The 15,780-nt window shown below is 43.3% G+C and overlaps 1 gene segment (V, D, J or C); it reads left to right on the plus strand.

The window, feature by feature from the left end:
* Positions 1-1,010: 1,010 nt before the first annotated feature.
* LOC132567289 (Ig heavy chain C region-like) lies at positions 1,011-15,020 on the plus strand. The segment is given in 8 exon segments: positions 1,011-1,134; positions 3,736-4,080; positions 5,354-5,683; positions 7,364-7,480; positions 8,871-9,236; positions 10,777-11,085; positions 12,030-12,344; positions 14,960-15,020. Coding segments are annotated over 8 exon segments (1,842 nt in total).
* The last annotated feature ends 760 nt before the right edge of the window (positions 15,021-15,780 follow it).

Consider the following 15,780-nt stretch of genomic DNA (forward strand, 5'->3'; position numbering starts at 1 on the left):
CCCTTGCGGGAAACAAAAAATACTGTTGAATTTCCGCTCTCCTGAAGAGCAGTTTGAGCTGCTTCCAAAATAGCCTAGCGGTAGTGCGCAGCACTTTACGAGTATCAACGTTAAAACGCGTTGGGGGGAGTTCGAGACTGCAGTTTGCCATGTATCGTGATGCAAGCGTCCTAGCGCCCGCGGCTGCCTGTGTCGGAGGCGTATTCACTTACTTGCTAGAAAAAACGGTTCCCAGGCCAAGTGCTCGTTTCCCATGTGGATCCAGGGTTCCACCGGCCAGGGCATAATTTTAGCTCAGTACAATCGCCATGTAAAATTGCCAGCCTTCAGGTGAGACCTGGAGATCTCCTGGAATTACCACTAATCTCCAGGGGACGGAGATCAGTTTCCCAGGAGAAAAATGGCTGCTTTGGAGGGTGGGCCCTATGGCATTTATACCCCACTGACCTCCCCCATTCTCCAGGAATTTCACAGTCTGGAGTTGGCACCCCTATTGTGTGCCTTCCCTAGTTTTACTCTTCAGTCTTCATCACCTCCTGCCCCAGAGGTTGCAAGCCCACCTCCTTCTCATGTGCTGTCACAAAGCACTTACTCTGCCCAGGGCCTTTATTCTATTCAGAGCCAGTTCTGCTCTAACACAGCTAGCCTATGGTTGCCAACTGCTGCTTTGAAAATACCTGGATATTTTGGGGGGCGGAGGGAAGTCTGGATACGGTGGGGTTTGGAGAGGGGAGAGACTTCAAAGGGGGAATAATGGCATAGAATCCAGTTTCCAAAGCAGCCATTTCCTTCACGGGAGTTTATTTCTGTTGTTCAGAGATCAGTTGTAATCCCAGGAGATCTCCAGCCTCCACCTGGAAACTGGCAAAGCTAAACTAGCCCCCTGGGCTGAGTTCACTAGGAGTTATCTCCCCAAGAAACAAGCGCCAATTCCTAATTCCAGCTTTATGTCACAGCTCAATACGAATGCGACTTTTCGGTGTGGCTCCCTGCTGCTTTCTGGGTGAGGCTTATCGCCTTCATTCTGGCTGCTAGGGTAGGTGCAGCCCAAAGTCCACCTGCTGCCTTTCCTTTTCCCAATGGCTTGTTCCATAGAGTTGTGGCTGCTCCCTCTCTTACACCTGATGGCTGCAGGTAGGTACCTTTGGCTTTGCATTGCTGTATATTTCGCACGTTGGGCAAGGTAAGAAGTGCCTGCCTGCTAGTGACATTTTCTCCCAAAATTCCAGAGTGAAAAAACTGGAAGTGTGTTTGGAAAGGTTTGCTTCTTGAATATGGGTAGGGATTATCACACCTCAAAGAAGCCTATTCCTTGCTTGTGCCGCTTTGGACAATGGAAATAATTTGTTGTGGCAAAATGAAACAGAAGGCCTGTGGCTCCTTGTAGCCCACACCTACTCATATTTTGCTTTTAGCTCTAAGCATAAACTTTGGTGGTTTGGGTGGGCACACTATGCAGTTGATGCAGAAAGCTCATACTGAAGTGAGCTCATGTTGGAGTATATGTTGTTAATCTCTAATGTGCCACTGGAGTTCTGGTGTGTGTGTGTTTTGTTTGTTTTTTTGTCATGGAAGGAAGCAAGCCCAGAACATGGACTCATAAAGAGACTCAGGGTGACAGTTTCCTCAGAGGGTGCATTGTTCTGTTTCTCTGAAAATATATCCCCCAATTTCAATTGAGTTTATTCTACCACCACCCCAGCCCTCATGCTTACCGTAACAGATTTATACCCTGGGTTTAAACATGTTTGCTTGGAAGTATCCATAAACTGCAATGATCTTTAAAAAAAAAAAATCAGATAAGCATAGCACTATTGTATGCAAACACAACAGCCTTAGAATCTAAAGTTCAAAATTAAGCATAACTAGAGTCACATATAGCATAAATGACACATGCTGGTTTTTTAATATGGTTTTAAGCAGTGCCATTTAAACAGGTTTAGTGAGTGTAATTAAGAATAAGTGCAAAAAAGGGTGTTTCCTCCGATATTTTTCTTTGTACCTTTTGTTGCTGTCAAGTAGCAGTTGATTTATGGCGGCCCTGTAGGTAGATGTTCAGGGATGGTTTGCCATTGCCTGCCCCTGCATCGCCACCTTGGACTTTCTTGGTGTTCTACCCTTGGTGATCTACTTTGCTTACTTTCCAAGATCTGATGAAATCTGGCTAGCTTGGGCTATCCAGGTCTGGGCACTTTGTAACTGTTGAAGAAATAAAATGTATGCTAGACTGTTATTTTCTAGAGGAGAGCAAAGGAACTATAGGCTGGTATGGAGAGATCTTTCATCCTCTTGCTTAAGTTGTTACTGGGTTTTGTACTACTAAGCCAGTGTAAGGTGACCATATGTACAAGGAAATTAAAAAATACAAAGAAAAGGAAAAAAAACAGCAAAAAGGGTCGGAGGGTTTCATGATGAATGTTTGTGTTAAAGTTGTATCTTAAGTATGAAAGTTTGGAAAGCGTCTCTTAGAGCCAAAGTAGACATCTTGGCATCTGTGGGCCTGACGTGTGGACACCACTGCAAGGCACAGCATGGCAGACTGTGGCACTTTTGTTTTTCCTCATACCTTTTCAAGTGCTGAAACAGCCACAAGGGTACAGTTGGCAACCTCCAGGTGGTAAGCAACCAAGTGAGAAAACATGGAAAAGCAAACAGCTACCATGTCAACAAAACCTCAATCGCAAAGTAAACAAAATTACATACTATATTATACAAATGATTCCAAAGTATTCAAAAATTATGTCCACAATACACATTCCATATACAAAAATTGTGCAAATAGGGAAACAAATCACAATTACATAGACCAGAACAGAGAACTGAAAAGTCTCCACATAGGTAAGTTTTTATGAATCAGCTCTCTTTAAGATAGATACCTTCAGTTCTGGAATATTTAACATGGCTTTAGTTTAACTTGGGTTCAGCCTCAGCTAACGTGCAAACTGGTATACCATACCTCGTTTCACTAGAACCATTCATTCATTCATTCATTCATTCATTCATTCATTCATTCATTCATTCATTCATTCATTCATTCATTTTACTGAATTGCCCTATCCCAAGTTGAAACTTTTCAGTGAACAAGAATTATATCCAGCAACAACTCATTTGCATACTAGACCACACCCCCTGACATCACCATTGTTCCACACAGGGCTTTTTTGTAGAAAAAGCCCAATAGGAACTCATTTGCATATTAGGCCACACCCCCTGACACCAAGCCAGCCAGAACTGCGTTCCTGTGCGTTCCTGCTAAAAAAAAAAAAAAAAAGCGCCCTGATTATACCTTACTAGAATGCTCAAGTCATTGTATACTTCCCAATGGTTACAGACTTCCTTGAACTTCATTGAAGCATCAAGGTGCTCTGTGCCATTTTGAAAGCTGAAGTTAGGTCTATGCTCCTGCTTCATAGTGGGAAGAAAAGAGGTGTCCACACAGACCTTCCCTTGTACAACTGCTCTGAAAAGTCCCTTTAAATGAGAAAAAGCAGGTTTTTTGGGGGGTGGGGGTTGTCTGGATGAGAGGGGAATGCCCAGAAATACTATGAATCATGTTTGGAATGAGCATGGCATAATGTGGGCATTCCCCTTTTATCGAGGGCTTCCTCTTTTCCATGCAGGGAAAATCTCCATGTTAAAGCACCCTACAACTGAAAGAAATCCATCATCAACAGTGTGTAACATCTTCATAAAAGCCACCAGATATTCCATTACTTGTTTCTGTTTTATTTCTAGTGGCCTTGGAGGTAAAGACAAACATTTCTCCGGTATTAGGGCTAGTTGAGACTCATGCTGTGCTTCACTGTAACTTTACACTCTGGCAGAGTGTTAAGAAGGAAGATGTGGCAGTGAAATGGACCATGAAGACTGTGTCTGGAGAAGAGAACCCAGTTTATGAGTTTGATGGGAATCTCATCAAAGATCATCGACGTGGGTCCCTTGTAAAGACAGAGTTGCTCCCTTTTGGCATTGCATCACTCACACTTTCTAATGTGACGTTGAGAGATGAAGGGACTTATACATGTACTATTTTAGTACCTCCACAATATGGACATGGAAAGATCCAGCTCAAAGTCAGAGGTATCATGTATTTATTTATTTATTTATTATTTATTCAAAGTATTTCTTCACCACCTTTTCAGAGTGCTGAAGCTAGTTTACAATTTAAACAACTGAATAACAAGCTATTGGACATAGTAAACAGCATAACATCTTCTGTTCTAATAGCAAAGTCAGCCAGTCTTTGGATACTTGAATCCAGTGACTGGAGCTGTGAAGGGACAAGACAAATCTGAAAAAGGCCCCAGGTTTGCAGAAAAATATGAAATCTAAAAATACATGGGGAGCTTGTAAAAAAAATTCCAAAAATGAGAAAAGGAGCTCCTGCTTATGCAACAGATTTCGTCAGGGGCTGTTGCTAGGCAAGCACTATATTCCAGGCTGGGTTCTGTCAGTAAAAGGCAGGGGGAGGAGGCAGGGGCCTTTCCAGACCTCTTTTGGCCTTTAAGGGACAACTCACTAGAGCCAGGCCTGACTAAGGTTACCTGCTCCAGGTTGGGAAATTCCTGGAGATTTTGTGGTAGAGTCAGAGGAGGGCAGGGTTTGAGGAGGGGAGAAGCCTCAACCAGATAACATGCCACAGGGTCTTTCTTCCGAACCAGTCATTTTATCGAGGAGGACATATCCCTGCCACCTGGAATTCAGTTGTAATTCTGGAAGATTTCAAGGTTCTTCCTGGACGTTTGCAACCTTACGCCCAGCAACAACCTCTGGGTAACTTGATACCATCCAACTTGTATGGCTGAACTAGACATGGCTGCTTGCTACTGTTCCAGCAGCAGTCACCGTATGAAAACCAGTGTGGTGTAGTGGTTAGAGTTTCAGAATAGAGTCTGAGATGCCCAGGTCAGAGCCCCATCTTGCCGTGGAAGCTCACTGGGTGATTTGGGATAGTCACATACTTTTAGCTTGACCCACCTCACAAAGTTGATGTGAGGATAGTGATGTGATGTAGCGTACAAAGTTGATCTGAGGATAAAGAGGAGAACAGAATAATGTATGTTGCTTTTGTCCCCCTCTGGAAAAAGATGGAGGAATAAATAAAGTAAATACATGATAAACATAGCTGAGGATGGGAGGCAGATAAAATATAGGTTAGTGAAAGGCTGAGAAGGAAAGAATGAGGCCGGTAAAGGAAAGAGGATATGGAGTTGACAGGAGGAGAGGGAAAAAAAAAAGTCCAACGTGTTTGCTGAAATGGCTGAAGGAAGCCTGGCTTTCAAAGAAGTCAATAATGGGCAGTGGGTTCTTCCTTCTCTCTAATAATAATTAATCTTCTGTATTCCCACCCCAGCTAAACCTACAGCGTTGCTGTCACCCCAAAGGCTACAGGTTGTAGCGGAAGGAGAGAAGACCTTGTCTTGTCATGCTCACAACTTCTACCCTCAAGCAATTAATATCTCCTGGCTGGTCAGAAAGCCTGGCAGTGTGTATGAGACTCCATTATCTTCTGATATATGCACTGGGGTCCCATCCCGTAGCAGCCAAAATGGTTTGTTCTCTGTGCTGAGTCGGATAACCCAAGTGATGAATGAGACCAACAATGGTTCCTTGTACATCTGTCAAGTCCAACATGAGTCCCTGTCACAACCTTTGCAGAGAAATACAGTGTTGTTGGTCACAAGTAAGGAGCCTCATATTATCTGTTGCTTTGAAGTGATTTTGGCCTTTGAGGGAAATGGGAGATGTGAGTTTGAATCTAACTCTAGGACATGGTGTGGTTGAGATACCTCACTGTTATTACCTGAAGATGAGGAACAGAAGTACAGCTAAGTTTCACGCACTCCAGATACCTTCTGCCATGGAGCATACTTCCTTTTTCACTGACACTTTTGTTTGCACAAGATCAGTGGTTTTCAATAAGCCCCATGGAAGCACTAGCCCAAGAGGAAGCGTGCTCCCTGACAGAGACTATCTAGCATACATGGAACTTGTTTGTGGGATCCATCCAAGTCACACTATTGTGTTGGGACAGCATTTAATGTTGTGAGGATCTCCATGACTCATCCTTTTAAAAAATCAAATTTGTATCCTTCATGGCTGGAAAGATAAACTGGAAAGTATGTGAATGCCTAATCTTCAAAGAGAAGACTAAATAGGTTTAAGAGTTCCACTAGCTAGGGGAATGGAATTATATGGCTTTTTGTAACTTCTGTCCTGCTCTTTGATGAGAACAAATGGCGTAACTGTAAATCATGCTTGGACAGCACCATGTGCCCGCTTCTTAGGGTGTATGTACCCTACATCTTATATTGGTTTTATACCAGCTTAAGTCCCACCCAAAAAATCCTGAGAGTTTCACCACATTGGCCACCCAGGAAATGAGCAAGCTAGCCACAGCATTCCCACCCCCTTCCCACAACCAGCACACTTTCCTCTAGATGTCTTGGCCATCTCATTCTGTCACCCAGTGCCTCACACTGAGGAGAGGGCAAAGGCTGAGAGGGAAGGCCTTAAATTCTTTTTCAAACTGTGAAAAATCCATTAACAAAACTACTCTCTGTGAGCAAAAGCCAACGCATTCTGCTTAATTGTACCTGGATGGTTGAATCTATTATTCTAAATCTCAGTGGAAGGGCAGGATCAGGAAACGTTGTACATTGGTGAGTCCAACACCACTGAGTTTTGTTTGACTGACAGAACAAGTACTACAATCTGTGTGTGTCATTGGCTGCATGGATTCAGACTGCTGTCCTATGAAATGGAAATGTGCCTGCTGCAACGGAAGTACTTGCAAAATCCCACAGGAGTCCTGTGGGGCCTTACAAATAAACTATTTATTTTAAATATGTTAGACGCTTCTCTCCCTTGCAGAACTGAAGGCAGCTGATAACATAGATGGAATTATTATTTATTAATACCCCTATTTTTCTCTCCAGTGGGGATCCAAAGTGGCTTACATTATTCTCCTCTCTTCCATTTTATCCTCACAACAAACCCTGAGGTAGGTTAGGTTGAGAGTGTGTGACTGGCCCAAGGACACCCGGTGGGGTCCAGAGACTAGACAACACTTTTAACTACTGTGCCCCAAGGATGTTTAAAGTACTATTTCTGGAGACAGAGTCAGTGGGCTGTTTGTTGATTCATATATCAAGACCAAATCTTATAGGACAGCCAAATTGACTTCCCTTTGTTCAAATAAATGGTTTTGATGTCTGCTTGGTAGAGTTAATAACAGGATAGATTGAATAAAATTAATTTCAAATCAGAAAGCAAACAATCAGCCTTGGAGGATGTAGTCAAAGAGGTGGTGAAGTGGATGTCAAAGAGAACAGACTCTAATACATACATTTTCCCCTTGCAGGAAAACACTATCATCAGGACACAGGCTTTATCACTGGGGTGGCTGTCGCTTGCGTCGTGGTGACAGGCTTATGCAGCATATACTTTACCATATGTTATCAACAGTGGCTTGCAAAAGGTAAAAATTTTAAAACCCTAAAATGCTGCATCAAAGAGGCCACTGATTTTAGACATGACCATTTTCTGTAAATAGGAGTCAGGGATGTCAGTGTGTAAGAAGTTAGCGAAGAACTAGCCATTTCTTTCTTGGGGTATTGGGGATGAAGTTCAAGTGTGCTTCAACACAAGAGGGTAATATAGACTTTTAAAAAGATGGTGGTATTGTCAAAGGGCAGTAGTTCTTTTTCTGCAGGGGACATGGAGGCAACAAACAGAAATGTTGACGGGAAATAGATTTTATTAAATGGCTGAAGTACTCTGCAGAAGAAAATCACATCTACAGAAGAATCACTCTAAGGAAATATGATTGCATCTCTTTGGCTGCTGGGGAAACCCTGAAGAATGACAACAGATGGGGCCCCCTTGAAGCGGCCAGCTATATGGCACTGTTCTGCAGTTTCAGTCTGCCCTGAGGTTCCAGTCTAGGAGCTACTTCTCAGACTTTATATACTATCTTAAGATCCATTAATTTCATTTGTGCTTGTAATCAGGGCTTTTTCTGTAGCAGGAATTCCTTTGCATATTACACCCCTGCTGTAGCCAATCCTCCTGGAGCTTGCAGTAGGCTCTGTACTAAGAGCCCTGTAAGCTCTTGGAGGATTGGCTACATCATCAGGAGCGTGTGGCCTAATATGCAAAGGAGTTCCTGCTACAAAAAAAAGCCTTGCTTGTAATAATATATAGCTGATCTGGACAGGAGTGACCTCAGACCTCTCATGGCAGTGTTATATAGCAAGCATCCAATATAGATAACTGTGTTATCTTCCTACTATCCTCATGCCATTAAAAACTCAAAAGCAGTGTTCCTCAGTGTGATGCTTATGTATGCCACGATGCCCCCTCCCAGTGTATTTTTAAATTTACACTCCCTGTATGGGCACCTGGTGGGCTCCCAAACTACATGAATGGGACACCAGCATAACATTTGCAGAGGGCTATCATGGTTGAGGAAACACCTCAATACAATGTTAAAAGGTCAGTTTTGAGCCAGTTTGGTGTAGTGGTTAAGTGTGCAGACTCTTATCTGGGAGAACCAGGTTTGATTCCCCGTTCTTCCACTTGCACCTGCTGGCATGGCCATAGCTCTGGCAGAGGTTGTCCTTGAAAGGGCAGCTGCTGTGAGAGCCCTCTCCAGTCCCATCCACCTCACAGGGTGTCTGTTGTGGGGGAGGGAGATAAAGGAGATTGTGAGCCGCTCTGAGACTCTTGAGTGGAGGGCAGAATATAAATCCAATGTCTTTGTTGTCTTCTTCTGTTATTTCTTCAGTGCTTCTCAGCTATTAAATAGAGACATTACTGGATAAGACAAGGGCATATTTGAGCATGATCAATTACTAATTTCTTTTCAGTGGAACCACATGTCTCTGCAATAATCAAGCCTGATCTGATTACAACTAATGAAAAATTCAGATTGATATGCAACGTAAATAGATTCCGACCCAAAACAATTAAGGTGAAATGGTACCTGAGAAACCCACAGGCAATGGTATCATCAGGAGACTCTACCAGGGATGATGTGGCCCTTTCTGAGACCAGAGAAGATGTCACCCATATGACAACACAGTCCTTAGAAGCCAGTGGCAGATTATATAGCCTTTCCTCTTGTCTGACCTACACACCCACTATAAAGGATGATGGGGCAGAATTTGAATGCAGTATCCAGCACAGAACCTTGAAGACCCCTAAAAGGAAGAGCGCAGTTATTCATGTTACTGGTAAGGGTGATGCCATATGTTGGAAGTAGCCCCACCTGGAGGTTGGGAACACTAGGGTAAGGGGAGCAGATCATGTTTCCCACCCCTTGCCTTGCTATACTCTAAGGTTGTCAGCTCAAGATTAGGAAATTCCAGGAGATCTGGCCGGCAGAGCCAAGGGAGGGATCTTACCTGGGCATAATGCCATAAAGTTCAGTCTCCAAAGCAGTAATTTTTGCCAGAGGAACTGATCTCTGTATCTGGGAGATCAGATATAATTCCCAGAGATCTTCAACCACATGGATCAGAGTTGGCCAAACTTGCTTAATGTAAGAGCCACATAGAATAAATGTCAGATGTTTGAGAACCACAAGACATGAAAGAGGGAGGGAAGGAGGAAAGGAAGGCAAATATTTATTTATTTTATTAGATTTATATCCTGCCCTTCCTGTAGATGAGAGAGGGAGAGGGAGGAAGACGTGGAAATAAAGCAGCTTTAACTTTAAATTCATTCTCCAAGCCGCTGGCTGGTTTTGGCTTAGAGAAGTGATTCAAAGAGTAAATGCCTTCTCCAGGCCAGCCAATAGGAAATGGGGGCTTTGAGAGCCACACAATATGTGTGAAAGAGCCACATGTGACTCCCGAGCTGCAGTTTGGCCGCCCTTGATCTAGAGACTGGCAATCCTGCCATATGTATTCTATCTCAGTCATGATCTGATACGGGAAGGCAGCTAGTCTGAGAGGAAGGAAAAAGCCACTACCCTCCTTAAGACCCTCCCAAGAAGGGAAGCAAAGCTGTCCTATACACCGCTTCTCTGTGCTCTGCAAGTGAGAATCTGAATTGCCTCTAAAACAGGGATGGTTTCTCTTATCTGCTTGAAATGCAGTAATGAGGAACTCTTAGGGGAGGGATACAGTCCCTGAGAATTTCATCTCTATTGTACAGGGAAGAAGAGACTCATTTCCTTTGCTTTTTAAAGATGAGGACCCTATATCAAATTTATTCATTTGAAATGTGGTGTTGGAGGAGAGTTTTTTTGGATACCATGGCTTGTCAAAAAGACAAATCAATGGTGTCTAGATCAAATCAAGCCTGAACTCTCCCTAGAAGCTAAAATGACTGAGGCTTGTGTACTTTGATCACCATATGAGAAGAAAAGAGTCACTGGAAAAAACAATAATGATAGGAAAAGTTGGAGGCAGCAGGAAAAGAGGAAGACCCAGCCTGAAATGGTTTTACTTGACCAAGGCGGTCACAGACTGCAAGACCTGAGCAAGGCCTTTAACAATAGGATATTAATCCGTAGGGTCACTACAAGTTGGAAGCAACTTGATGGCATTTAGCACACGCACATGTATCAAATTGATTTCTTAATACATCTTATTTGATATTAAATAATATAATCTTGGTTTTTAAAAATGGCACAAGTATCTGAATGTTGACTTTTCTCTCTCTCTCTGCATCTCTAGGAAATAAAGGGGTTACTTTGCTATTGCTGTAGATTCAATATAGTGCCTGAGAGACCTGTCTAAAAATCCACTTCTGCTCTCCATTTGGCAGCTCGCCCAGCCAGTCATTACATCTTCATCTGGCCTCAAGCGCCTGTGCCAGGAGAGAAGCTCATTCTGATCTGTGTGGTGGAGAAATTTTACCCAAAGGACATTGCTTTGGATTGGTTTCGAAATGGGCAGCCGGTGCAAAGTGTGGTACAATTTGGACCTTTCCCATGCGAAAGTGATTTTTACAGTGTGTGGAGCCAAATTGAGTTTATCTTGACTACTGATGAGGAGGGAGCCATTTATACCTGCCAGCTCAAACACAGCAGTTTTGGAAATATTGAAGAGCTCTCCTATGAAATCAATTTGCAAGGTAGGATATTACTATTGTGAAGCTATGGAGTTCATCTGCTTGCTGATTTGTTGTCTCATTCACTGGCCTTTTGAAGTCTGAATGCATGCTTATGGTAGGCAGAGTTCCTATCCACTTACCACAAGATTTCCTCTACAGAAATGTGCACTAGAAAATACTAGACTGCCCCCCCCCCCCCAAATGCAACACCTTATAGTAAGTAAGTGAAGTATCATTATGGTCAGAGCTTTTTTGGCAGAAAAAGCCCAGCAGGAACTAATTTGCATATTAGGCCACACCCCCTGATATTACCATTGTTTCACACAGGGCTTTTCTGTAGAAAAAAGCCCAGCTGGAACTCATTTACATACTAGGCCACACCCCTTGATAGCAAGCGAGCCAGAATTGCATTCCTGTACGTTCTTGCTCAAAAAAAGCTTTGATGATGATCCCACGAAGTCCCAGCTGATGGGGCTTTAAGGGAAAAAAATAAGCTGAGATGGTTTGCCATTGCCTTTCTCTGCATAGCAGCCACAGTCTTCATTAATGGTCTATCATCCAAGTACTGACCTTGCTTTGTGTGTGTGTGTGTGTGTGTGTGTGTGTGTGTAAAATGCTGTCAAATTACAGCCAATTTATGGTGACCCCCATAGGGTTTTCAAGGCAAGAGACTACCAGAAGTGCTTTGCCATTGCTTTCCTCTGCATAGCAACCCTGGAATTCTTTGGTGGGCTCCCACCCAAATTCTAACCAGGGTTGACCCCACTTAGCTTCTGACATCTGATGAGATCAGGCTAGCCTGGACCATCTGGGCCTTGCTTAACTAGTCTGGGCTTTCAGGGCTGCTTCTACACATTATGGCCCCTTTGCAAGTGACCTTTGTAAAGCAGGATGCATTGTATTCAACAAGCCTCTTTCATGAATAGTTCATATAACCAATCGTATTACTTTTTTCATCCAACCAGGAACCCCTCCAGAAGTTCTCTGGATCACTGCAGATCCCTCAGTACCTGTAGCAGGGGAGGAGCTGAGACTGAGCTGCAGAATCAATAACTTCTCCCCAAATGTGATTAGAGTGAACTGGTTCCAAGATGGAGAACCGCTACACACAGAAATCTATCACTCAGTTTCTGTTGTTGGCACCAAGGGATTGTATTCCATGTGGAGTCTTCTGAGAGTTACACCTATGCAGGGGGTGGGAAAGACTGTGTTTACGTGCCGGGTGGAACATGGGGCGCTGAGAGAACATGTAGAGAGATCATACACCCTGCAGATGCCTGGTGAGCCCTTTGTGCACTCTTTCTGTAAGTTGATAAGATCCTTGGACAAACAACGTGACTGGAAAAGAGGCCGGAAGGAGGCCTTGAGGGAGTCTTGAGGGAAGGTTTGGTAAAATGATTTGAATAGAAAGCTGTGAAGCAGGAGCTTAAATGAGTCCTTCCACCACTTTTGCTGCAGATGGGAAACAACAGGTGTTGGCGACTCGCCTGAGATCTTCATCTGTAAAAATACTGCAGAGACTGGCAGAGGGATTAAGTTTTGCTTACAGAGTGCTTTGAAGGCATTTATTTCTAATTATTAATATTATTGTGAAGCTATTAAAATGTAGCTTTTGGCTGCTCTCTGTGAGTGACCGGAATGCTGGGGCTGAGCGGAGCAGCGGCACTTTTTTTATCGCTGGTGAGAGGTTATGCAAGATGGAGAGACTTGTCTGAGCACTTTAATGGGCTTTGGAGGGTTTTTAGTAATTATTTTTGTTAATGGTTGCCTACTAGGTCCAGTTCCAAGGTCCGATTAGTAGAACTGGGAACTATTGTGACCTGTCCAGAGGGGTCTGAAAGGGAAGTTCTTGATTGGATTGTGCAAGAATCCACTTTATGGGGCAGGAGGAAGTGAATACTTGTTAATTTTGTCCCAGGTGGAAACAGTTCATGAGCGGTAGTTGTTTAGTTGCCCTAATCTGGATGGCTCAGGCTAGCCCAATCTTGTCTGGTCTTAAAAGCTAAATGAAGTTGACTCTGGATAGTATTTGGGTTGGAGACCACCAAATCCTGGGTTGTTTTGTAGAGACAGGCAGTGTGGCAATCTGCCTCTGGGCTTCCCTTGCCTTGAAAACCCTACAGGGTGGCCATAAATCAGTTGTGACTTGACATCTCTTTCCACCAGCTATTTTACAGTGCAGTTCTGTGCAGGTGGGCTTATAGTGGGGCCACTGTGCTTAGAATGCAAGTGCAAAGGATTGCACTGTTAATTCATTACAGAAATCCATACAGGTTCTTGGGGGCACCTGAAAGGCCAACAGATTTACTGGGACACACAAGCTACATAATATACAGTTCTAGAACTACCAGCATGAAGTGGCTGAAGTAATTCTCACCCCCACCCCCTGAAAGTTTGAGTTTTTCTAGGTCTCAATCATCAAACTGGGTTGGATCATGGAAGGGATTTCCCTTAGCAGAATGGAGCTTTTGGGCCTCTCCCATTTCATTGCAGCCCAAAGGATTCCCCTAAATCAAAGGTGTTGAACTCATTTGTTATGAGGGACGGATCTGACGTAAATGAGACCTTGTCGGGCCGGGCCATGTGTGTACCTATTTAAGATCCGGTAGAACAGAGATAAAAGCTTTTTAAAGGATGAAGACAAATATGACTAAAGATTTTTTTTTTTAAAAAAACCCTCAAAATAAAACATGCTTAAAACATTAGCACTTATTGGTCTTAAAGGTGCTTTCTTTGTATTTTTCCCATGGGATTCAGGAAACTGGGCCAAGTAAGCTCTGGCTCTTTCCCTCCCTTCCCAGGGGACCAGGAGGGGGAGGAGCCTCAACCAATGGAGAAAATGAAGGTTTTGCTCTGTAGCTCCTGTGCGATTGAGCAGGCCTTGCAAAGTTAGCTGAGATGCAGAAGGAAGCAAAAGAGAGAGAGAGAGAGAGAGAAAGAAAGAAGCAGACGAGCCAGTTGCTGGGGATGGGGGGGGGGTGATTGGAGCCCTCCGAGGGCACTGGGCTTATGGTGCACAAGTCTAAGTGTTCTATAGAGAAGTCATCTTGTATTTCATGTCCTTTTGGCCCCATTGCTCAGTCCCCCCTCCCCCTCAGCCGGCTGTCAACTGAAGATAACACTTCATGCATCCGATGAAACGGGCTGTAGGCTCCAGGTTCAATGCTTTAGGGAAGTGGGTTTCTTTTCCTGCATACAAAAGAAGTATAGATTAACAAGTGGATAAGTAAGAAGAGAATTTGAGGAATGGATTGCTAAAAACATCAAGACGAACAGTAAGAATTTCTTTAAATATATTATAAGCAGGGAAACTGGCTAGGCAGGCAGTTGGGTCATTAGATGGCTCTCTCTCTTTTTCTCTCTATATAAAGGATGACTAAAGAATGATTGGGGGGATGGCAGAGAAACTGAATGACTTCTTTGCATCTGTGTTCACTGTGGAAAATGTACATGGGCCAGAGCCACTATTTTCAGGAGTTTGAAGTGTAGATACTTTCAGGTAAATATTTTTGTGACATGGACATAGTCTCCTGCCCGCCTAACCTGCCTCACAAGGTGGCTGCTAGGAGAAAATGGAGGCTATTGTAATCATTGGGGAGAAAAGTGGGGTATAAATATCCCATTGAATATGCAGGAACTATTATGCCAGAGCTTTTTTTGTAGAGGAACTCCTTTACATATTAGGCCACACAGCCCTGGCATAGCCAATTCTCCTGGAGCTTACAGTAGGCCCTAAACTAAGAGCCCTGTAAACTCTTGGAGGATTGGTTACATCAAGGGTGTGTGGCCTAATCTGCAAAGGAGTTCCTCCTACAAAAAAAGCCCTTTTTATGCTATAAATGGCTAGCTGTAAATGGTAATGCCAGAATGGTAATTCTGTACTTTTTCCTTACAGCTTGACTGGGAAGGGGCCAAACTGAATTCATGGAAGAGAAATGAAAGTTGAAAAGAACCAACAGAGGTGAATTGCACAGAAGCATCAAATGTGCTGACGTTTAAGAGATGAGCAAGATGAACTCTCCGAAAGTAATGTGTAATATCTGTGCTAACCCTTAGATGTCACTCTATACCTCCAACTGGTGAAGTAGAATAGAGTAAAAGTCCAGTAGCACTTACTACTACAGGCAAACTTACAGGGCTACCCATCTTGATCTATCTCCTGCCAAGTGGAAGTTACAAAGGCTTTTTTTGTGGTTTAGCGAAAGGATTCTCTTTCTCCATTCTAGGGGTGGTTTGTACTTCGCTTTTAAGACTTGGGCTGAATTGGTATTTTGACTTTCCAGAGGCAAAACACATGCTCTGTGCCAACTGTGAATGGCATATTTTGCATTATTAACCAGCTATACTTTCCTGCCTGTGGAATGCAGCAACTAGGAAAACAGGACATAAGAACATGAGAGAAGCCATGTTGGATCAGGCCAATGCCCCATCCAGTCCAACACTATGTGTCACACAGTGGCAAAAACCCCCAGGACCCTTGATAATAATAATAATAATAGATTTTATTTCTATCCCACCCTCCCCGCCTGGGCGGCTCAGGGCGGCTCACAACAATTCATACATTAACATAGATGATAAAACATTGAATTTAACAATTAAAATTAAACATATAAAAACCAGTTAGTTAGGTTAAAATACATAATTTAGTTATATTATGTATGTGATGATGTCTTACACACACATTTTGCTGTCTCAGTTTGGGTACTGAAGTGCAAA

Source organism: Heteronotia binoei, chromosome 2 (genome assembly GCF_032191835.1).
Source record: "Heteronotia binoei isolate CCM8104 ecotype False Entrance Well chromosome 2, APGP_CSIRO_Hbin_v1, whole genome shotgun sequence".
Classification (NCBI taxonomy): domain Eukaryota; kingdom Metazoa; phylum Chordata; class Lepidosauria; order Squamata; family Gekkonidae; genus Heteronotia; species Heteronotia binoei.